General features: G+C 32.8%; 2 protein-coding genes across 2 annotated transcripts in view; both read left to right on the forward strand.

The window, feature by feature from the left end:
* Window positions 1-17,178, forward strand: part of LOC131856551 (UPF0481 protein At3g47200-like) — a 28,445-nt gene extending 11,267 nt beyond the window's left edge. Inside the window, exon 2 of the mRNA XM_059208379.1 lies at window positions 16,909-17,178. Within this exon, the coding sequence (XP_059064362.1) occupies window positions 16,909-17,178 (270 nt within the window). The remainder of the gene's footprint in view (window positions 1-16,908) is intronic.
* A 5,921-nt stretch (window positions 17,179-23,099) lies between these two features.
* On the forward strand, window positions 23,100-24,077 carry LOC131062358 (F-box/kelch-repeat protein At1g15670-like). The gene has a single exon (XM_057995994.1). It carries the CDS (start codon window positions 23,100-23,102, stop codon window positions 24,075-24,077), a length of 978 nt encoding a protein of 325 aa, XP_057851977.1.
* Window positions 24,078-26,424: the final 2,347 nt, after the last annotated feature.

Consider the following 26,424-nt stretch of genomic DNA (forward strand, 5'->3'; position numbering starts at 1 on the left):
CTAGTATAACTTTCACCTTTTTCTGGATCTATTTTTATGCCGCGGTTTGATACAATGAACCCCAAGAGTTTTCCAGATGTTACTCCAAACATACACTTTTTGGGATTGAGACTGACATTGTATTGTTCAAGTCTATTAAATATTTTAGCCACGACATCCGGATGACCATCCCTTGATTTGGACTTAGCCAGTAAATCATCTACATAGTCTTCCACGATTTTGTGTATCATGTCATGAAATAAAGTGGTCATTGCCCTCTGATGTGTAGCACCAACATTTTTAAGGCTAAATGGAATCACGTTCCAGCAATAGGTTCCCCATGGACATGTGAAAGTTGTTTTATGTTGATCTTCTTGTGCAATCTTGATCTGATTCTAACCATGAAAACCAATGATGAGTGATAGCATTCCATTGCCAACTGTGAAATCCACAATCATTTCTATGTTAGGGAGTGTAAAGTCATAGTTTTGGTAGGCTTTGTTGAGATCTCTGAAGTCAGTACAGATTCTGATACCGCTAGTATGTTTGGTTACTGAGACTAGAGTAGAGATCCATTCAACATAGTCTATGGGTGACAGGTCTGATGAAACCCACATCCAACAATTTCTGCAATTCGATCTTGACCAACAGATCTATATGAGGATGCATCTTTCTAAGTTTTTTCTTGTATGGTTTTACTCCAGGAAGTAATGGCTGATGATGCAAGACTAACTTGGTGTCTAACCCTGGCATATCAGAATAAGACCATGCAAAGTTGATTGGCCTTTGTGTGAAAAATTGAATGAATTTTTTTGTTCCATTGGATTAAAAGGCTTTGCCAGGTGTATCTTGTGTACAGTCTCAACATTTCCAATATTGATCTCTTTGGTTTCTTCAACTAGTAATGTTGACTGCTCTTTGTTTATGGGAAGGTTGTCCAATCTGTTGTGAACCATATGTTCTGCTTCATTTTCATCATCTGAATTGGAAGAGGAGCTTGCTTCTCCAAAGTATGTAGCTCTATCAAGATCAATGGCAAAGCCAACTTTATGATCATCATAAGGAAGTCAATCCCTTGCACCCAAGAATTCAGCTATAGCTTCATCATTATGAAATAAATCTAATTGTGGTTGTCCTTCTCACCCCCAATCTATTAAGTGAGGATACATTAGACAAAGATCTTGTCCTTCAACAAGAGAAGTTGATTCCAAGATCATATGGATTCTATTTTCGCAAACATACTTGACTGATGGTGTGAAGATTGGTATTTCTTTATATTGGATGCCATCATCTTCAACTGGTTGGCTATCATAAGATCTAATAGATGGAAATGTACTTCAACCGTGTGTAGATAGAAACTCATAGTCATGTGAATCAATTATATTCTCTATATATGTTTCTCTATTTGATTCATATTCATGAATTTCTTCAATTGAAGACAGAGGATAGTCAATTGTATTAATGATGAATGGGAGATTATCCCTAATGGTTGGCTCTTCGTCTATGATAGAAGCTTCATTGAGTACTTGAATAAGAGATTGGGGTAATATTGAATTACCACCTCTTGTTGATGCATACATTGATCCAAAATCCACCATCTATGAGCACTTTTCGAACCTTCTTTCTGTGAATAAGAGCTTCTAAGTGTAGAGGATCATTTTGCATAGGCCTGTTTGTAGGTACATCTTATTTAGTGAATGCTACTTTGCAAGTTGCCAAGTTTCCAACCATGGATTGAAGTTGATTCTCATCTATATCTCTAGCAACAATATATACTTTTAATGCTTTGTCGAGGACCACCATATGAGCCGGTGAGATGCGAAGCAACTCAAATAATGAAATTTAGGCTGGATTTTTTTTTAGTTGGTCGACCATATTGTAATTTCTTGTCCGTGGAGCGGGTTTTGATGGTACCCCTTGTAATGTAACCTTGGATCTTCAGGTGATCACTACACAATCTCTACTTCTTGGATTCACTGTAATTGTGGTCACTATGTTATAAAGTCCTTTCAAAAGGAAAAGGACAAATATCCTCCCTAGTATAGCTCTTTTTGTCATTAAATGTTTGCATGCTAGTCATTTTCTTTTGGAGATCTTCTACTTGTTGATCCAATATCTCTGTTTGGGTCAAGGGTGTGCTCCCTATAAGCATTTTCTACAAAAGGAATAGTGTTTGAGTACCTTGGAGATTGTTGAAATGTTGTCTGACGATGTAATTACAACATAGGTTGTTAGGTGTGGCAATAGTTGATCATATGAGAATATGAGTATGGGGATCTTGATAATAATGATCGTATTCAACCTCTTCATGTTTGTCAGTTTTATTAGTAACTAATTCTAGAAGCCCATATTTTTCTTCCTTTTCCTCATGTCCATCTCTTTAATCTTTCCAAGGTGCACTTCTCTCCTTATTTTAAAAATGCACTCTTTAAAAAAACTATTCTTTTCTTTTTCTTTTGGTTGTTGAAGATAAATAATAACTAATTTTCTTGAATAACTTATCTCTAGAAAAGATAATTTTAGTGGTTGTAGGATTCCATAAGTTATATCCTTTTACATTATCACTGTAATGCCTCGTCAGGAAACCCCGAAGGGATTAAGCTATAACACAAGAATAGAGTTCAATAAATTTTCTTTTAAAAGTTAAACATGACACAATGATACAATGAAATATCAAATTTGAAATTACACAGTGGAAGACAACAACTAACACCTTAAGATTTTCCCAACGAGATTACTTAAATTTAACAATTCACTTAACTCACACAATTAATCCAATAAGCTAATTATCTTAATAACGAGATAATTCTTACACAAGGATAATTTCTTTCAAAAGATGGAAATATAAATCACAAGCCAAGTTTCATCCATTAAGATCTATTCATCATCTACATTCAAGCTTTTCATTAAAATATAAGCCATGCATATCATATTCTAACACACTAGAATTTCATCATAAACATATGAGATCTTTTCATGCATACTTAATTTCCTTAGCAACAATTGAATATATTCCATTATCATAAGCTACATTATTACTTATTCCAATTTACTGCATTCAAGAGAGAACTGTGAACATGTATTTAAAATTAATCATCATCTAAACCACTTATACATTCTATCAAAATGCCATTCATGCATGCTAACACTAAACATGAAACATAAGAGAATAAGAATCACATAACAGCAAGATGATCTCGGAGTTCACCCCTAAATGGCTACATCTCTGGGTCTGCTCAACAGCAAGACCCCTCTGATAATTAATAAAGTTAAGAATACATGAGGCTCTCATAATTTACAATCCTACCATCAAGGCGAAACATAAACAATATACAAGCAATCGCATCGGTCAATAAATACATAAATGATCCTTGAAAAGGAAACGATCTAGCTGAATAACAATTGAAGCTAATACCAAGGTTCATTTGGACATCCACAAAACTGAGTCATCACCACCCAAGGTCTAACATGAAACTTGATACTCACAAGGGCACAGACAATAGGATGACCCACAAACATGCTCCTAATAGGAGAATACGACAACACACTAGCGAACATAGGGACAAGTGTCATCACACAACCTAGTATGGTTACCATGGCAGGTCTTCATATGTCTCGACCCCATACATTGGGTTACCCTGGCAACCTAATCCGAACCTCCAGCCCATCCAAGCCTTATGTGGAGCCACACATCCTCTCATGAAGACGAGGATGATGGTTTGCCATTTTAGGCCTTCTCACAGCATGTCAAGTTTATGTTAGCACTCATCCCATGTGCGAGGCACAATTATATTAGTTAGAGATTCACATTCTAATCTACTATTACGTTATCACTTATTAGACTCACTTTTGATGGGTTACCCAGCAGGCACTTTGGGCGTCACCCCCAATCGAAAGCCACTTTCCCATACAACACTAGACTATACTCAAATGAACTCAAACCAAGACATACACATGGTCAGCCGAACAGAGTTCAAAATGGAGAAATCCACCATTTGGTCAAACATGACTCCAAGAGATACACTTACTAATGGTACTCTAACCAAAGACCTGACAAACTATGGTCAACCACGAATCAACATTCGACACCCACATAAAGGATATGACCAACTACAACACCACCACAGTACAACAGTCAACTCGAGATAGAGGTCTGAAATAGGTACCCAAATGAACCATATGACCGGGTCCAATCAAACAAAGAATGACTTGCCATTACTTAAGCAAAAGTGAATACAGAAATTCAACTCGCAAAGGCAATAACTAGACAAGACAATATTTTCCCATATTGATTTGAACATTAATAGTCAATCAAGTATTCTAATGATCTAAGTTTTCAAATTGCATTGATAGAAAAATCACCATTACCAGGTAAGTACAATACCACAATTCCAATGGTCCATTCGCCTATGTCTCAAAACAAAGGAGGATTATAACTATACCATTTATTTTACAAATTGAAAATACCATTAACTCGCCAACATTCCAAACAATACATTATTAATTTCCAATAGTATATCGTTTAAATGATCTAAATATCCACTAATAAAATATTTAATTTACTTCTCAATTACTCAAATGATATGTTCTTGAATAAAATATTATTTAAAAATAATCAATTAATAAATATAGTTTATTTCAACAATTTCCCAATAAAATAATATTCTATATTTTAATTTTTAAATCAATACTTCCTCAATTAGACAAATACCCCAATTAACTCTTAATTAATAAATATATTTATTAATCCAAGATTAATAAAATATAACCAATTAATATTTAATTGCGAAATTAGCAATTCTAGAATTTAATTAGAAAAAGTGCGTTAATCATAAAATGAAATTTGAATATTAATTAACGTATATATTCCATTATACAATTAATTAATATCAAATTAATCATGAATTATAATTTATGCCACATTAATCATAATTAAAAACTTAATTAAAAATTAACATTAAATAATATTAAAATATTATATATTTTTTTTTAATTAAAAAAATACATTTGGGGAAGTGCTGCTTCCCAATGGGAGCACGCAGCCCCCATGGGAGCGCTGCTATTCCCAAAGGGAGCACGCAACCCCCATGGGAAGCGTTGCTACCCAAAGGGACACAGCACCCCTCCACGTGGTGGGGAAAACTCCCACATGGATGGGGTTAAAACAGTTCTTTTTATATATATATTTTTTAAATTTTGCTGTTAATCAAAAAAAAAAAACTTAACACACAGCAAAATAATCCCACAGTCTCAGAGATACTTTAAATATAATTTTTTTTTTTTAATTTTATTTCCAAAAAGCATGGGTTTCTAATATTTACAAATACCCAAATTTAGGAAGGAAAAAACTCTCCAAAACAACACAAAATTACTAAAACAATAAGGATTAACATCCTTGATCAAATCCCAGGCAGATTATCTGATTTAAAGTTTGAATTTGAAAGCATAAATTTGGAATTTAAACCAATTTCCATTGCAAACGGCCAATCTCATTTTTATTTTATTTTTGATTTTGAAACAAGAGCAACCAAAACTAAACTTGAGATGGAAACAAACAAGAAAGGTTTGAATTGGAAATAAAATTTACAGCTGTTCCATTTTCCCCAAATAGTTGAGATTATTCCAATTTTTCCCAAACAGTTTTCTTCAAAATCCAAAACAATTTCTGATAAGCAAAGGGACAAAAAATATAAACTAGAATCTTACCTCGTATAGCAATCCTGGAAAAGATTTAGAGAGGAGCCCAACCTGCAGGCTCAAGAAATTTCTCCTCCTTCCAAAACCCCCAAATTTTCCTCCAAAATATTTTCCAAAAATATTTTTCCCCAAAAAATTTCAATCCCCAATATTTTACAAAAGTCTAGGTTATATGGAGAAGTTTGACCAAAATTTTTATTTTTGGGATTAAAATATTTTATTTAAAAATAATTCTTTCAAACTATATCAATAATTTAACTTGCTTTTCCCATTTACAATTGATTTTCTCACTCAACTGAAATTTAACCTTTCTATTTCAAAAAGCTAACAAGATTAAATTAATTTATATTTCAATTAAATTTAAATCTTTCTTTTCATAAGCATAAACATAATAAATTTAACATTAAAATTAACCATTCAATTGAACTTGCTCCTAAATTGAATCAAGCAATTCAAATAATGATTAATCACATAAAAAAAAGAGCCTATTTGATTGAGTCCCCAAATAAACTAATGCGTAAACACACATTAAATCAATTAAAGATTAATGATCAATCACTCGATTTAACCACACACGCAAGCACGCAAACCAAGAAAGTCAATCGGACAGATGATCTACAAACCCAACCAAAAGGGAATACTAGCGATGACTAACGACGCTCACTTGAGCATGACTATGGTCAAACGAGAAACTCGGGACCACCTAATCCAACTCTAAGGATGAAAGAGGTACTCTCAAACCTGCAAATCGAGGCGGAGACGAATCTCGCACCCATGCGGCACTGTACCGATAATCTCCTGCAACCAAGAGTCATACATGCATACATATATAAACTTAATGAAAGCGTTAGCTTGAGATCATAACACGAAATAGGAGAATTAATAACTTGCATACAAACTGGTGCGAAAACCACATCGACAGCTATGCATTAAATCAAATATCTGACTATTACATTATATTATGAAAGACTAACCAAGATTAAACCGGGATTAGAAATTGATTAGGGTAGGGGTACTGCATCCTCCCCCCCTTGCTTCCGACTTACTCCTGGAAGTCATAAGGCTAGATGGAGAACATGTCGCATGTATCAGCCCTGAAACTCATTCAATCAAATATTAAATTGCACATAGGAATCTTTGTTTATGGGAAGGTTGTCCAATTTGTTGTGAACCATATGTTCTGCTTAATTTTCATCATCTGAATTGGAAGAGGAGCTTGCTTCTCCAAAGTATGTAGCTCTATCAAGATAAATGGTAAAGCCAACTTTATGATCATCATAAGGAAGTCCATCCCTTGCACCCAAGAATTCAGCTATAGCTTCATCACTTTGAAATAAATCTAATTGTGGTTGTCCCTCTTGCCCCTAGTCTATTAAGTGAGGATACATGAGACAAAGATCTTGTCCTTCAATAGGAGAAGTTGATTCCGAGATCATATGGATTCTATTATCGCAAACATACTTGACTGATGGTGGGAAGATTGGTATTTCTTTATATTGGATGCCATCATGTTCAATTGGTTGGCTGTCATAAGAACTAAGAGATGAAAATGTACTTCAACCGTGTGTAGATAGAAACTCATAGTCATGTGAATCAATTATACTCTCTATATATGTTTCTCTATTTGATTCATATTCATGAATTTCTTCAATTGAAGACAGAGGATAGTCAATTGTATTAATGATGAATGGGAGATTATCCCGAATGGTTGGCTCTTCTTCTATGATAGAAGCTTCATTGAGTACTCGAATATGAGATAGGGGTAATATTGAATTACCACCTCTTGTTGATGCATACGTTGATCCAGAATCCACCATCTATGAGCACTCTTCGAACCCTCTTTCTGTGAATAAGAGCTTCTAAGTGTAGAGTGTCATTTTGCGTAGGCCTGTCTGTAGGTACATCCCATTTAGTGAATGCTACTTTGGAAGCTGCCAAGTTTCCAACCATGGATTGAAGTGCATTCTCATCTATATCTCTAGCAACAGTATATACTTTTAATGCTTTGTCTAGGACCACCCTATGAGCCGGTGAGATGCGAAGCAACTCAAATAATGAAATTTAGGCTGGAGTTTTTTTTAGTTGGTCAACCATATTGTAATTTCTTGTCCGTGGAGGGGGGTTTGATGGCACCGCTTGTAATGTAACCTTGGATCTTCGGGTGATCACAACACAATCTCTACTCCTTGGATTCACTGTAATTGTGGTCACTATGTTATAAAGTCCTTTAAAAAAGAAAAGGATAGATATCCTCCCTAGTATGTCTCTTTTTGTCATTAAATGTTTGCATGCTAGTCATTAATTGGAGATATTCTACTTGTTGAGCCAATAGCTCTATTTGGGTCAAGGGTGTGCTCCCTATAAGCATTTTCTACAAAAGGAATAGTGTTTGAGTACCTTGGAGATTGTTGAAATGTTGACTAACCATGTAATTACAACATAGGTTGTTAGGTGTGGCAATAGTCGATCATATGAGAATATAAGTATGGGGATCTTGATAATAATGATCTTATTCAACCTCTTCCTGTTTGTCAGTTTTATTAGTAACTAATTCTAGAAGCCCATATTTTTCTTCCTTTTCCTCATGTCCATCTCTTTAATCTTTCCAAGGTGCACTTCTCTCCTTCATTTAAAAATACACTCTTTGTAAAAAAACAATTCTTTTCTTTTTCTTTTGGTTGTTGAAGATAAATAATAACTAATTTTCTTGAATAACTTATCTCTAGAAAAGATAATTTTAGTGGTTGTAGGATTCCATAAGTTATATACTTTTACATTATCACCATATGCATGAAAAAGCACTTTTTTATCTTTTGGATCCAACTTAGATCATTTTTCTTTGGGCAGATGAACATAAACCTTATTTCCAAATACCCTTGAATGTGAAACAAAAGGTTTCTTAAATATGTACACATCATTCATAACATGTTGTTTCAAGAGCCTTACAGGGAGATCTATTTAATAAGTAACAAGTAGTTGTTGCAGCTTTTTCCCAAAAGCATTTATAAATTTCTGAACCACTTAACATACTTTTAGATCTTTCCATTATTGTCTAATTCATCCATTCTACTATTTCTATTTATTAAGTATACAAAATATTTTTTTTTTCAACAATTCATGCATTCTTACAAATTTCAACAAATTTCTTAGAACAATATTCTCTTCCATTATCAATTCTTAAAACCTTAATTTTTCAATTTATTTTGTTTTCAACTAAGGCCTTAAAATCTTTTAATTTAGTGAAAACTTCAAATTCATTCAATAAAAAAAGTAACCACATGTGTCTAGAAACTTTATCAATTAAGGAAACAAAATATCTATATCTTCTAATTCATTCAATATCCATTGGTCCAAAAACACGAGTGAATAATTTCCAATTTACTCCTAGATTTATTACTAATTGAAGGAAATGATTTTTATTTTTTCTACCAACCACATAATGTTCAAAAAGTTCAAATCTCTTGCATCAAAATGGAAAAAATGATCTACCAAATTTTTATTCAAAAAGTTTTTTAACCTATTCTCACTAATGTGACCCAATCTATTGTACCGCAATATGTTAATATTTTTTTGTATTTACTTACATTGGTGGATTTTACGATAGTAATGGCTTCAAGCTTAAATAGAGCCCACTTCCTTGTCCCGCTTGCTACCACCAAGTTTCGTCTTAGCAATTTGCAACCATGTTTGTATAATGTTACATGCAATCCACTAGCATTCAACATAGAAACTAAAATTAAATTTATTTCTAATTCTGAAATATCACAATACAACAATAAAAATATCACCTAAGAAGCTTGAGAAAGATAAGTCGACACTAAGTCTTAATGAAGAGTGTGGCATGAGTATTATAGAGAGTTGTACAACTTAAAAGAGCTATGTGAGTGCCAAGTGAGAGTAGAGAGATTGTTCCTAATGAAACAACTTATTAAAAAATAAGATGAGAGCATTAGAAGAGGCTAACAAGTTGTTGGATTCATCTTGAATTAATTTTAATGACTTAGGTAGGTGACAATCAGAAAAATATTTAGAAATGACCATCAAACGGAAAACAATTGTGGGATATTAGCACGTTCATAATTATATCGATGCATCACACTAGTATCCAAATAATTTTGACTCAAAATGGTAATACAAGTAGCAAGATGGAAGGTAACAACGAAACTTGACAAAAAATAACTCAAGAAAACAAAACTTAAGAACCATGAAAAAGTGAAAGGCTAATTCAAAAGCTAAAATGAGCCTAGCAGCACATTAGGGAATGAATCCCAAAATGAACACAAAAAATGTAGTGTAAAATTACAAGGCTATGCTATTTTTTACGTCACAACTCCCTAAAATTGTGCCCTAGCATTTAATTTATATTGATCGCACGTTCTAAGTCACTCAAATCAATAACAATGAATATTCAAAGGCTAAGTAGAGGAGTTTGTTCATGTAAAATTACCTTCTCTTTTCACTCTCATAAAATAAATGTTTATTTTTTTGTGTAAACGAGAGCTAGGTACACAATTACAGATTGTGTAAGCTTCTGCAGGTAAGCACTATAGACTTATTATTTTCTCACCTTTTTCTTGTTTTGGTATTTTCATGTTTGTGACATTGTTGTAGTATTTGGTGAATTTGTAAATGTGCATTATCATATGATTAATAGTGACTTAAAATTTACAATCTTACTATTCAAACATCTTTTTTAATTTTGGATTTTCCATATTTTTAACATTGCTCATATATATATATATATAATTGTGTAATATTATTTGATTAATATAAAAATTATGAAAACTATGCACTCCTCTTTCATTTACTCATATAAATAAACATGTTTCTTATATCATGAATCCTTATATTACACGCTCATCCAATTATTGTTATGTAAACCTTTATATTGAAATTTAATGATTGTTTATTAAACATTAATATTTCTTATAATATTTTTTTCCATTTTAAAATTGAAATTAGATAAAAAAAAATCATTAAAAATTATTAAAAAACTGATCTTTTAATTTTATAAGTGATTACAAATGTATATGTAATAAACTAGAACACAATAACTTTAAAAAAAAACCTATAGAAAACTTTGCAATTGATAAGAAATAAAAAGTTGAAAAGTCAATAATAGAAATAACAAAGTGAGGAGGACAAATTATACTAGAATTTTGTCTTAGATCCCAACAATTGCTTTTATTTATTCTAATAGTTTCTCTTGTTTTAAATACTTTGCCACAATCTGGGAAAATCTATTCACAACTGCAAGGCCAAATTTCACTCCCATAATACAAAACAGAAATTATGGTTCCAATATGCATTCTAACAAAACACGAGGGATCACAAATTAACCTAATTTTATGTGCATCCTTCATTACAAGGATCGTGTTCTCTAAAGGGGTTCTCACCTACAACACAATAATATGACAATATTAAATTTCTCCATATGCACAAAATATAGTACAATTAAATGAAGTCCATTCTAAATTCAGACACAACTTTCAATCTATTTACTAGTGTAGTATTTTTTATTCCTAATTTTGGTTTGGGCTATACTCTCTAAAAGTTATTTTTAAACTTTCATTGCAATATTGTCTAAACTATTGGAGATGTTTCTCCAAAAGACATGGTGTTCATTTTATCCATCATAGCAATGGTGAGGTATTGAGAAGAAGAATGTTTGTTTGGTCTTTTTAAGAGCACCAAAAGAAATATTTTCTAATCTTTCCCTATAGGAAAACCAAAAGGTTGTTAGAACATGGTGGGCTTTCTAGCCTAATTTTTCCTCTTCGTTACAACTTTGACCTCTCTGTTTGTAGAAACAGTGCTAATTATTGACAGAAAGACAGAGAAAATAGGACAAAAACATTTTGACCTTTCCTAGAAAATGTGAATTAACTACTAAGAAATTGGGAACAAATCTACTAGCAAATGCGAATTAATGTCTAGTCAAATGCGAATTTATGACTAAGCAATTGCACATTACTTAAACGTGACAATTTTGGAAATTATTTTAAACAAAGGAAAAAGACAGAAGAAAGAAGTTAGTTGATTCTGACATGGACGGAATCTATTGAGAATCAATCTAATAGCAAATGTGAAACAAAACAACATCAATTGTGCATTAATATGTGCAATTGCGAATTTTGTGTATGCAAGTATGATTCCATTTTTCTATTCTGTACAGATATACAAATGACAAAAATAAAAAAAGATAATTTAGTCACTATAAATTCACATCGGGTTTACCATTGTTTTCATGCTTGAAATCATGTAAATTAAGCTAATTAGGAAATAAGGATGATCACAGATCCTTAACTAATCTATCTAAAATCAAACATAATGAAATATAATAAATGAAATAAATGGAAGAATTAAACTAATTTAAACTCCCTATTCCACAGTTTTGCTTCCATTTCTCTTCTCCAAATTCCTAGTGTAGGTGGCTCTCAAATATTGCACTGACATTTCTCGCATAAAGATGACAATTATTTTAACGAGTTGTGATCTAGCTTGAATTGAGAAAATGATTTTGTTTATATAAATTTACATGAGAGATGAGATGGGATTTTGAACTCAAGCTCTGATTGGGAGTGAATTGATTTAGATTGATCAGTGAACAGAGTTGATTTATTTGTTAACCAAATTGATTGATTTGTTAACCAAATTGATTGAGTAGTCGACTAAATAGATTGGATAGTGGTTTGACTAGATTAGCCAGTTGATTGGATTGATTGAAGAGATGATTGATTACATTGATTAGTTTGAAAAGGTTATTTGGAGTGAAAATGGGAGATTGAAGACATAACTGAGTTAACTGATTTGATCAATTAGTTAAGATTTCAACATGTGCTGTAGGACTTTAAAATTGAATTTGATTTTCATTTTCAATTTGGATTTTCGAATTCTAAATGCACCTAAAATTTATTGAAATTCATCCAACTGCAGATTTGGTGAAATGTTAATTTGATGATTTGGAATTAGATGAAAGTAATTGAAATTGGTATTTGGGGAATTGTGAATTTGAGAGAAATGAAATTAAATGGAATTATTCGAAATTCGAATTTGGGGAATTGGAAGAGTGAAATAGTTAATTTTAAATAATTTAAATGAAATAATTTAAACATTAGAATTACAAGTAATTAAATAATAAATATTATTTAATTAAGGAAATTAATTGTAATTAATTAAATAATTAATATTTAATTAATATTTGAGAAAGGGGTTAAATGATTAAATTAATTAAAGAATGGAAATTTGATAATTAGAAATGTTGAATGATAATGATTTAGTCAATTGAGGAAAAATAATTAGCTTAATTAAATAATTAAAGAATTAGTTAATTAATTAGACCAATAATTAGTACATGATTAGTGAGACATTTTTAAGTATCTATAGGTTCCTCCATGAGTTAAAAAGAATCGCTCGAGTGGAGTGACTCTTATATGTTACATTTATGAATACTCCAAGCATTCAAGAATGAATCTACTCCTATACATTCAATCATTTGAGCTCCTTCAGTGAATTCTCAGTTGAAATATAACAAATATAATTTTTTACTTAATTTGACATCGAAATTATTTGCATGAATATTTATAAAATTAATTGTGTTTTTTTATTGATATTTAAGATTACACTCAATAATCCAACATCAAGAAGAGGAAGTATGTAACCCAAAAGAAGAAGTTGACTAAAAGCATTCTTGCAAGTAAAATGTAAAAATTGTTTGTTCAACAAAACCAAATCAAATATTGTTATATAAAGTGCGCTCATAACCTTCATGGCAACAACATTGTCAAATGTCTATTGCTAATGAATATGAAAATGAAGATAAATGCCATTTCTATATGAATTGCAATTAAAATTTTGACATATAAATCACCATAATGCATGGAACATCTAATCTTATTAAATCACCATAATCTTCAAGTAGAGTTATCCTCTGATACATTTCTTATTTTCCCTCTTGTTTTCTATTTTTCCTATTGATTTTAATTTCCGTTCTGCAATTTTCATCAAGACGAGGAGACTTTATCAAACCAAATAAACACCCCCAAAACCCCTAGGTCATCCCAAATCATCCTACGTATTTACTAGCACTCTAGGCATGATAATGATATCAAATTATCTTAGTTTTATTACCTATGTTTTATTTAGTTTTCACTTATTATACATAACTCTCCAATAGGTTATCCTAGCAGCCACTTTGTGCCCTAGTCCGCATTCAGATTCACTCAACAAACCAACTCTAAAGCCCACACCCTAAGATAATCCCATACTACATGAGCGAGGAAAAAAAGTAAAACACGATGCCAATTTCACATTTCAGTCATCACTTAAGCACAATTTCACAATTCTTAATAACATAGTGAGATGGGATCCAAATCAATCTAATTCAAAATTTCCTATACTAAAATTATCATTTCACATTATATTTAATCTAGAATTAACAAATATTCCACCATTTCCTCTTGTCCAAACCTTTTTCCAAAAATTAGTGAATTGTGTTTTCCACCATGAAAATACCCCGAAGAACACAAAATTTTGAAGTTTTTTAAACGTCAAAAGTGTAAAAACACACTTTTGGTCTCTATGCATCCAACACTCAATTTTCATAATAAAATACTCAATTTTCCCATTCAATTAAAATTTTGGCATGACAAAACATTTCTAAATGCAATGTTTACAAAAATTTCTTAAATCAAATAAACTAGTAAATTAAAATTAATTATTTTTGAGTAAATAAAGGCTTGTACATCCTAATTCCATTTGCAACCATTAAAAAATAAAAAAACAAGAAAAATGAAGAATTGAAGCACCTACGTCAAAATTGCCCAAAAAATTCAAACATGAATTTATTTCAACACACCGAATGGAAGCACAAATCCATGGAGGAGAATACACACTTCCCCAATCCTAACACAAAGCAAAAATCACCACAAAATTTCTCCCACAATCACCATTTAAAAATCTCCACATAAGGAGGGTTAATTTATGGATGTTTGTCCTTAAATCCATTTTGGTCACCTAAGTCTGAGCACAAGAACCTCTTTGGCCAAGAGCCAAGGATTGTGACCTATCCATTGGACCAAATTTTACTAGGGCATGATCCCAACCTCGTCCCCTTTAGATGTTAGATCCTTGCACTCAACAAGACTTGATCCTTGGTTGGCTCATTAAGAACCTTTCAAATTCACCAGCAGACCAAGGGCCCAATGACGTTATAATGAGGGTTTTGAGAAATCAAAACTCCAAAATAAGCTTAATAATAAAAATGAACTAATTTGCCCTTATAAAACCTGATGAACATTTCAATTTTTTAAACTAATAGAATATATTATATTTTTAATTCCCTAATTTCACCTATATGCCCTAATTATGAAAAGCATATTAAAATGAAAACATATAGGACCCATTTATCTTTACGGTTATTGAATTGCCAAATAAAATCATTAAAATATATTTCCACATTAAAATTTATAAAAATTACATTTAAACACAAATACACAAGCACTCTTTAATGATTGATCACAAGAGGAATTTAGGGCATTTAGGACATTATCAGTCATGGTAAATAGTTATAAATTGGTTATATGTTAATGGGACATCATACACAATTAAGTATGACATACAAGGTATAAAGAAAATTTGGCTGGAGTGATATCTTATGTTAACTACTGTCAAGGTGTGATATCTCCCATTAACCACTCTCCAGATATGCTAAGATTTGTGTAGCGAATTGAATTTGATAACCTGTACCTACAAGGAGAATAAAGTGTGTAAAAAAATAGATGAACACATACCTTCAGTGATAGAGAGAACACTTGCAAGATGAGGAAAGGATAACATCAAACAAACCTCTGGAAAAATGCCAAAGAATTCATAGAGCTAAACATCTTTTGGTGTGAGAATAGGATTTTCAATGACCTGAGTTGAACATGTTCCAGAGGCAAAGGTCACAAACACTCCATAATATGTGTGAAAGAAGGAAGGGAAAGTGGGAATGATGCGCAATAAAATGAAACATTTAATGGACCCTTTGTTGGATATTGCACACTAAATAGATCGAGTAAATGCAAAGGGACACATAGTTAATGTGGCTAGTTGGAATGGAGTGAGGAGGCAAAACATGTTTAATTTGCATTGTCGAGCATAGAGGGTGGTAGATTGTTTGACCGACATGTGGAAAAATTAGCCAGTACCACTGAAGTTCTATGCCACTTGTCATGGTTGAGCTGCCTCATGAATGTTCATACATCCAAATGGCAAAGGTTTGGACACCTTGTATGAATTGCCATTTCACACATGGTAGGTCTCCTCCATGAAGGATAAAGTTTTTATTTTTATTTAGAGAACTAGTTTTCCTACTTGGCAATGCTTGTGGATATTGATCTAGACCTATGTGGTGCTTCATGTGGATCCTCGAACATAGGATCCACCACTACCAACCCCTCTCTCCTAAATAGACTAATAAGCTTATTTTCAAATAATAAATGACTTACTATATATATTCACATAGGTGTATGTACCAATCTATTGAGGTGCCATACAACAAAACCAACCACTACCACCAACGTGTCATGCCACTTTTCGTGGTTGATCCGCCCCATAAAAAGTCATCCATCCAAACAACCAAGTTTCAGATACCTTGGATGAATCATCATTGACACATAACAGATCATCTTCATTGAGGATAGAAAGAATCAATTTTTTTAAAGAACTAGTTTTCTTACATGGCAGTCCTTGTGGATGTTGATCTAAACCCACATGGTAATCCACATGAAGCCTTATTTCCACTACTTACTTGTCCCCTAAATAGACTTATAAACTTATTTGTCCCCTAAATAGTCTAATAAACTCAATTCCAAATATTATAGTTTGACCGTAGTAATGAATGACTTTATATATACACGACTTTATAAGAATTGTAAAATGGTAGAAGTAATTTTTGTTCACACAAGTTCCTTATATTAATATATTTGTAATGTGTTCTGTATATTTGTAATCTGCTTATAAGTTGTAAAAATATATAGTATTTCTGAAAGACTTAATGTGATCTCACTGTGAATTTTGACGAGATTACCTTGCTGATTTACTGGATTATTAGTTCCTGCCCGCAGGGACTGTAGCGGAGGCCTCTTTATTAACTAGTGATTTATGCAATGCCAATGCACCAATCGAAAATAATTATTCTCAAATATTTTTGCATTTGCTAATGTTCAAACCGTTAAACTTGCGTAATAGTTAAGCAAAATGATCTTGACAAATTTTGTGGCGTTTAACTACTGGTGTTGTCGAGGGTTTGCAGGGGTTCGCGCAGTTCTCAACGGGAGAGAACGCACGACTCCAGAGGGAGGTGCAGGGGCTGCCAAAATAGAACTTTGGCAGAGCGCAGTCGCTGAAAACACATGGCCAACAAAAAGGGATAGCTCTGTCGGTGCGTTGCAGGGATATGGGGTTTTCAAGGATCAGACGAAATCCGTTAATAATCCACATGCTTCGACAGTACTTTGACATCTTGCATACTTGCTTGACAGGACAGGATTTTGACATCTTGCATACAAGTCCCCCCATCCTCCCTCGACGGTCAAGCAGGTGGCAGATATTGGGTTGCCCACCAGACATCTACGTTTGCAAATTTTAACCCTAATTGCCTCGGAAGCAAATATATGTGCAAAGGTACAAGATGGCAAAAATCACCTAGAGGATTTGCAACGCAAGAAAAGAATACTACATAAATCATCTTCAATTTTTTTGCAAGGAAAAAAAGTTGTCTCAAGCAAAAAGCTGTTGTAGCAGCATCCAATTTGTGTGAACAGAATGAAGTTTTTGTGTTTGTGATAATCAATTATGCGTTCCACATAAACCACGTTCAATGCTAGCTATTGACAAACACTTACCCAAAATTTAATTGAAGTTGATTCCCTAATTTAAGGGAAGATAGCTAATGGAATAACTGCACCATTCCTTATTCAATTGACACAACTAAAACTAGCTGACAAACTAAAAGAATAACAAAATCTAAGAGTTGACAGAATCCAGTCAACCCTAATCCATGTCAACGACCAACAGTTCAGTGTTTGTGGTTCAAAAAGAGAATGTTACATTTCCCTTCCCATCGACTGTCAAATGCTCTCTACTTATCTTTCTACTTATCTTTCTAAAGTCCATTAAAAATATTGACTCAAACTCTAGGTAATTATTTAATAGCACTGTCAAATAAAAAACTTGACAAGGTATGTCAAGCCTTGTTAGGGCAGAAATGTAAATGAAATGACAAAAATAAAATGAAACACTTTTCGATTAGAATTCAAGAAGTACTTGCTGCATAATAAAGGCAGCGAACAGATTGCACAGCTACACAAAAACTGTCAGATGGAACAAATAAGTTATAACTGTACAAAAACTAATAAAATCAAACGAAACTAAAATTAACCTAAAATTACTAAGTTTTAACCTAAAGAGTAATACATTAACATCTCCCCCTTAATCTGAAGGAGTTAAACCAATCATTTCATGAAATTTTTCAAACTTAACACGACCCAATGCTTTGGTAAGTATATCTGCAGGTTGGTCTGTAGTAGCACAATATTGAAGGGAGATACTGCCCTCTTTCACATAGTGCCGAATAAAATGAATCTTGGTGTTGATATGTTTGGTACGATCATGAAACACTGGGTTCTTAGCCATTTTTATAGTAGATTGATTGTCAATAAAGAGTGGTGTGGAAGAGGCTTGTGGTGCCTGCAAATCTGCAAGAATTCTTCGAAGCCATAAGATTTCTCTAGTTGCCTCAGATGCTGCTATATATTCTGCTTCTACAGAAGAGAGAGTTGGGACTGGTTGCTTTTTAGATTTCCAAGAGATTATAGCAGAACCAAGAGACATTAAGTAACCAGATGTAGATTTTCCATCATCCATATCACCTGCATAATTTGAATCTGAATAACTAAGCAAAGAAAATTTTGATATCTTGGAGTATTTAAGCCCATAGTTTTGAGTGCCCTATAGATATCGAAGAACCCGTTTGGCTGCTAACCAATGAGTTTCTCTAGGTTGTTGCATAAATCGTGACAGAACTCCAACAGAAAAAGAAATATCAGGTCGAGTAGTTGTAGCATAAATCAAACTGCCAACTAGTTGCCTATAAGAAGTTGCATCAACCAAATCAGAGGAATCATTAGATGAAAGTTTGAGATTTTGCTCCATAGGAGTGTTGAGAGGCTTGCAATCAGCCATACCAAACTTTTTGAGAAGATCACCAATATATTTTTGTTGACTGATGAAGATAGATTGGGGGTTTTGAATCACCTCAATTCCCAAATAGTAATGAAGATGACCCAAATCAGTCATATCAAAACCTTGCTGCAATCTTTCTTTTACATTTTGAACATTAGCCTCTGATTTTTGCTGCAAAAAATCAATCCAAGTCATGCGACTATAATCATCAATAAACAACATAAAGTACTTAGATCCTCCAATAGAAGTTACTGGTAAAGGCCCACACAAATCTGAATGAATGAGTTGCAATTTTCTATGTGCTCTCCAGGTGGAATGAGGAAAAGAATTTTTATGTTGTTTGGCAAGAATACATGCTTCACATTTTTCAATTGATTTAGAAAAATATGGCAAACCATCAACACCATTCTTTTGCATGGTATGAATGCTATCATAACTAATATGCCCCAATCTTGCATGCCATAAAAGGCTTGGTGATAGACTCTCTTCTTCAGTAAGATATGCAAAATTTTTAGAAGTAGATGCACCATTTAATTTTAATAATCTTCCATCTTCACACCTAGTGAAAACAATTTGATTGTTAGATGTTTTTCTTACAACAACTTGCCCATCTTTTAAGAAAACAGAATAGCCTTTTTGTCGAATCAATACTAATGATAGCAAATTTCGTTGTAATTCTGGAATAAATAATACATCATGAAGCACAAGGTCTTGAAGATTAGGCAACTTAAATCGAATAGTTCCTTTTCCAAGAGGTTTCAGACTAGATTTATCTGCTAAATAAATTGGACCATAGGCACCTTCATGAAATTCTTCAAAACAATCACGCCGAAATGTCATATGTTGTGTGGCTCCAGTATCTAAGATCCAAGAATCATACCATGAGGAATTAGATGTAAAATCTGAAACAGAAAGCACATATTGATCACTATCACTGTCACAAGCAAATTGGGCTACTCCTGAAATTTTATCCTCTGAAATTTTATCATCACTGTGCATTTTTGTTTTATCTTTCTGTTTAAATGAATTTTCTCTAAAACTTTCTATCTTGTCCCATGAGAGCTTACATTCATGTGCTTCATGACTACCTTTTCTACCACATCTTTTACAATATAAATACTGCTTATCATTTTGATTATCATGTTGCCTCCATTGACCTCTAGTTTTTCCTTTATCATTATAACTATACTTTGAAGAGATTTTATTGATAGATTTTTCTTTTTGATGAGCAAACCAAACATTTTCAGTAGTATTATCTATTTTCCTTCCAAAAGCTTTTTCACGTTCTGCTAAATTTTCAACCAATGTATCAAATGAAATGGTTTTCAATTGATTACTTGCTTGAAGAGACTCTAGATAAGTGGAATGTGTTGGAAGAAGTGCCTTGATGAAAGCAGTGAGATAGATATCAACTTTTCCACCCGCAGCATCAACATCATGTTTTATAGCTCTGATTTCAGAAGCCAAACTCATAACATCACCATTTTTCAATTCAAGATTAAACAATTTTAATTGTAACTGAATAAACTCTAATTCTGAATGAGAAGCAAATAAATCTTTTAATTTGTGAAGGGCTTCCCATGCAAATGTGCAACCTTGTATATGTCGATACACATCTCCATTAACAGAAGCTCTTATCAAAGCCAAAGCTTTGGAATTTTTATATTGCCAAATTTCTTTTTCTTTAGCATCAATTGGTGTTGTAGGTTGGGCATTTCCATCACAAATTTTAGACCATAAATCATTAAAAATGAGAGTGTTTTCAATTTTTCTATGCCATTCCATCCAATTATCTTTTCCTGTTAAAGTTTCTCCAATCAATGAAACAATAGACTGCATTCTGAATTTAAAATAAATAAACACAATTCGCAAGGCCTGCAACTTTAAAATAACTTCTCAATCCTTTAAAAATAGAGAATAAATAAATTGATATCACCTGAATCAATTTATTGTTTTTGTAGAATTCTCTGCTCTTATTTCTCCGCTCTGATACCACTGTTAGGGCAGAAATGTAAATGAAATGACAAAAATAAAATGAAACACTTTTCGATTAGAATTCAAGAAGTACTTGCTGCATAATAAAGGCAGCGAACAGATTGCACAGTTACACAAAAATTGTCATATGGAGCAAATAAGTTATAACTGTACAAAAACTAATAAAATCAAACAAAACTAAAATTAACCTAAAATTACTAAGTTTTAACCTAAAGATTAATACATTAACAAAGCCTTTGGATATCCACAATAAAACCTGTACAAGTAAATGGAAGGAAGAAATGCGGTGACTGAGGGAAGGCTTTTATCTTCCCTCATCTGCAACTCTCTTTTTCCCCATTTGTTGTGCTATTCCACACAAATCACTCCAATAATATCTGTAATAATATCTGTGTGAGAATGGAGCAGTGAGGGGCTTCAACTGCGTCCCTACATGAGTAAATGATGAGTGGTGGTTGACGATTGAGTGGCTCAACTCAACTATAGAACCTCCATAGGGAGGGGAAACAGTCAGTGGTAAATGATGCTTTATAAAGATATAGTGAATGGGTATTTTATTGCTGGAGTTCTAAAATACTAGTATTTGTTCTTGGGCATAATCCATGGCTTTAATTTTGTATGCCAAATCCCATCCCTTAATTCAAGGTTTTCTGGAGTTTGAGCATAGCTCATGGGTCTATTACCAAATGCTGATATGAAAGTTTGAGTCTCTGCAACTTCATGAAAGGAATGTCTGGCCTAACTTTGGCCTATACTTAGGGCATTGTTTGATGTGGAAGCCAATCGTTGGGATGCTCTCTAGCTTACTTCTGTGTATTAAGTTATTAACTATTGGTCTTCTGTTGTGTCTGATGATTTTTATTATTCAAACTACTAAATCTTTACACAATTTTTTTTGAATGAAACAGATGAAAGAAACATGCATTTGGAAAGTGTGAAAAAGCTTTATAACATGCATTGCCTCCCAGAGATTTTATTGGTGCATAAAAAGTTTGTGCAGCAGAAACAAAAGCAAAGACTGGCAGGAACTTCGCTGCTTGCAGCCCTTGTCTTCTAATGTTATGAAATTTTTTTATGCTTAGAAAATATTTGTGCCAAGAAGAAAGAACTTTAATTATTTGATACTTTAGTTATTAAGTAAAAGTTTTGCTATCTTCTCTACCTATGCCCTATCTAGGGCATAAGAAACTTTAATATTTTGCACAGAATGTAGTAGAAAATTAAATTTATGTTGAATTGGTGTTCTAAGAACTTCACTCTCAAATATAAATTCAAAAACTCAAAGTTCAACTTTATTCCAAACTCAGTAAACTGTTGAACAATAGACTATTTCCTTCTTGAGTATTGGTTCAGATGGACCATTCTTTCATAGCATGAATAATTCATTTAACACTAATTTCATATAACAGATGTTCATAATTTCATATTTCATGAAATACTAAAAATTTCTGAAAAATCACTCATGCTGATACTACCATGACTCGATCAACTTAACATGAAATACTAAATATTTCGTGTTCCCCTCTTACGTCTGTTTTCTGTTATTTCACAAATATCTGTATCTATGTAGGGAGCTTTGTAATTCCTGAACATATAATGGAAGTTATAAGGTACAGGGATCTCATTTAAATTGCAGCTGTAACATCAGTCAGGAAAAAGCTATTGGTGAAAATGATTTCAAAATCACTATATATATAATTACAATGCACAATTAATTAATGTAAAATAAAGTGACTGGACGCACAAACCAAAAGAAACCCAAACTGAGAAGAAAGTTAAAAGATTACCAACCTGCCAATAGAATAATTATTCTGGAGAGATTTTCTGGGGAACTTTTCCAAGGGTCTAATATATATGTATATTGCCCTTCATGAAGACTAATATTGTAATTAAAATATGCAGTAATTGTCTCAATGGAGGTCTAAAATGGTAGCATAGATTAACCACCCTCGGTTTTATTCTAAGTAGTTCGTAAATAATAGAAATATTTCGTTTATATGTGATATATATATATAAATTACATAAATATTTTACGGTTAATTTAGTCTCTATTATAAGGGAATCCCCAAACGTGGTGACCTTTAAATCTGGAGAAGCGTTTGCAGGTATAAAGCAACGTCTACAGATCCAACAACTCGGTATAATTCTTCGAATTTGTACACACTCTAAAGCTTCATATCCTCAAGAAGAAAAAGTTGATAATGGATTTTTTGCGGGAACTCCCTGAGCAAATATTTCGAGACATCTTATTAAGAGTGCCATACATATGTCACTCAAAAATTAAGCAGCTGTTGGAACCTGCCAAAGAAATGTTGGAAAGTTTTCAGTTTTATCAGGATAGAATTAAGTTTGGGCTGACTAAGAAATATATATGTTTTCTCGAGGATCATATTAGCATATCTATATACGATCCTACTGATCAATCACGTAAACTGCTCCCTCCCACAAACGCAATCGTTTATAAGATTATAAATGTGAATCATAAGATTGTTGTGCTGTGCCAGTCACGCCATTTAACTCCATTGTTTTTGATATATGATTTTTTACCTAGTATATGGAAGCATGGTGCTGAATTTCCCACCCCCAGACCTGCAAACCTAGAGTTTGCATGTTGTGCCTCACCTGATGGATCGATTTACATTGCGGGAGGAAATGATAATGGTCTCAATGAACTTCGTGAAGCAGCAGTTTATAAAGTAGATGAAGACAAGTGGGAGCTTCTTCCTAAGATGCACCAGGGAATGTACAGCTGTAGGGGTGTTTTTATTGAAGGAATGTTTTATGTCATTGATATTAATAGATGTCAAAGATTTGATCCCACCACAAGAGCATGGAAAACAATAAATATGTCTATTCCTAATTCTTGCCTCGATGTTATGTATGCCTTTCAACGACTAATTGCATTTACAAGTAAAGGAATAGAGCAATATGATTGGGAAGGAAATTTATGGAGGCAATTGGAAACTCTCCCTCAACACCACCCTGTTTTAAATTTTTGTGCCACAGTGTCGTGTGATCGAATTTTATTTTGTGGAATTTTTCGTAATCCTGATATCTATATTTGTAAACTGTATATGTATAAACCTGGAGCACCTTTCTCTGAGAGGTGGATTTCTGTTGACCAACCCAATAGTTTTCTGGAAGCGATGGTTCAATCTATTGCCACCATTGAAATTTAATATATTTCTAAAATCATATCAAACATATGTTTCCTCAAGATAGACTTCAGATATCTATTTATTTGAATCAAACAATTAGTTTTCTGCTATGATATTTAAAACATATGTATCTGAAAATTTGTATGTATCTATTGTCATGATAAACATTTAATATATTTCTAAGATCATTTAAAACATATGATTGTCCCTATTGTCATATAAGTTGTGTTTTACATTTATAGCATAAATCATACGACCTGTAATCTATTACAAAATAGTGACAAACATAATTATAAATTTGAGATGAAAATTCAAAATACTTAATTGATATTTCAACACATTGCAAGTTGAGAGAATTTAATTATTTGTTGACAATGAAAGTGTGATTTTATTAAAAGCAAGAGAAGTGTACCTTAATGATAGAATGAATAAAAATTTAATCTCGTGATATTATGTTTGAAACCATTGTTGGATGAGCTTTAGTTGAAGACATGATTTAGAGTTATCATCATTATGGACTTTGGTTCAACCTCTTTTACTGTTATCACTCATGCTTGGAGTTCATCATTATCTAAGATTTGTGTTGTTTTCTAACCATTTTGATATTTAGAAAATAAAATAATTAAAAAATGTTTTTTCTTTAATAAAATATAATATGACTTTTTATTAACCACCTCAACCACAATAGCTCATAATCTACTAAAAAATGTATCTTTGATAACTCTTTAACTTGAAATTCTCTTTTGACTATTTATCCTCTTTCAATAAATATATAGTAGGGCTAATTGGACTTTAACTTTTTTTAGTGTTTGAAATGCCTCTTGGTATTGTTCTGTCCATTTGAACGTGACACCTTTCTTCAAAAGATGTTGAAATGGTTGACACTTGTTTTCCAATTGTGCAATGAAGCATCTTATGGATTATAGTCTCCCTTGCATACTTCTTAGTTTCTTGAGTGTGGTGGGTGATGACATGTCTAGTATAACTTTCACCTTTTTTTGGATCTATTTTTATGCCGCGGTTTGATACAATGAACCCCAAGAGTTTTCCAGATGTTACTCCAAACATACACTTTTTGGGATTGAGACTGACATTGTATTGTTCAAGTCTATTAAATATTTTAGCCATGACATTCGGATGACCATCCCTTGATTTGGACTTAGCCAGTAAATCATCTACATAGTCTTCCACGATTTTGTGTATCATGTCATGAAATAAAGTGGTCATTGCCCTCTGATGTGTAGCAGCAACATTTTTAAGGCTAAATGGAATCACGTTCCAGCAATAGGTTCCCCATGGACATGTGAAAGTTGTTTTATGTTGATCTTCTCGTGCAATCTTGATCTGATTCTAACCATAAAAACCAACGATGAGTGATAGCATTCCTTTGCCAGCTGTGAAATCCACAATCATTTCTATGTTAGGGAGTGTAAAGTCATAGTTTTGGTAGGCTTTGTTGAGATCTCTGAAGTCAGTGTAGATTCTGATACCGCTAGTATGTTTGGTTACTGAGACTAGATTAGAGATCCATTCAACATAGTCTATGGGTGACAGGTCTGATGAAACCCACATCCAACAATTTCTGCAATTCGATCTTGACCAACAGAGCTATATGAGGATGCATCTTTCTAAGTTTTTGCTTGTATGGTTTTACTCCAGGAAGTAATGGCTAATGATGCAAGACTAACTTGGTGTCTAACCCTGGCATATCAGAATAAGACCATGCAAAGTTGATTGGCCTTTGTGTGAAAAATTGAATGAATTTTTTTGTTCCATTGGATTCAGAGATTTTGCCAGGTTTAACTTGTGTACGGTCTCAACATTTCCAATATTGATCTCTTTGGTTTCTTCAACTAGTAATGTTGACTGCTCTTTGTTTAAGGGAAGGTTGTCCAATCTGGTGTGAACCATATGGTCTGCTTCATTTTCATCATCTGAATTGGAAGAGGAGCTTGCTTCTCCAAAGTATGTAGCTCTATCAAGATCAATGGCAAAGCCAACTTTATGATCATCATAAGGAAGTCCATCCCTTGCACCCAAGAATTCAGCTATAGCTTCATCATTATGAAATAAATCTAATTGTGGTTGTCCTTCTCACCCCCAATCTATTAAGTGAGGATACATTAGACAAAGATCTTGTCCTTCAATAGGAGAAGTTGATTCCGAGATCATATGGATTCTATTTTCACAAACATGCTTGACTGATGGCGGGAAGATTGGTATTTCTTTATATTGGATGCCATCATCTTCAACTAGTTGGTTGTCATAAGATCTAATAGATGGAAATGTACTTCAACTGTGTGTAGATAGAAACTCATAGTCATGTGAATCAATTATATTCTCTATATATGCTTCTCTATTTGATTCA

This window comes from Cryptomeria japonica, chromosome 7, assembly GCF_030272615.1.
Source record: "Cryptomeria japonica chromosome 7, Sugi_1.0, whole genome shotgun sequence".
NCBI lineage: Eukaryota > Viridiplantae > Streptophyta > Pinopsida > Cupressales > Cupressaceae > Cryptomeria > Cryptomeria japonica.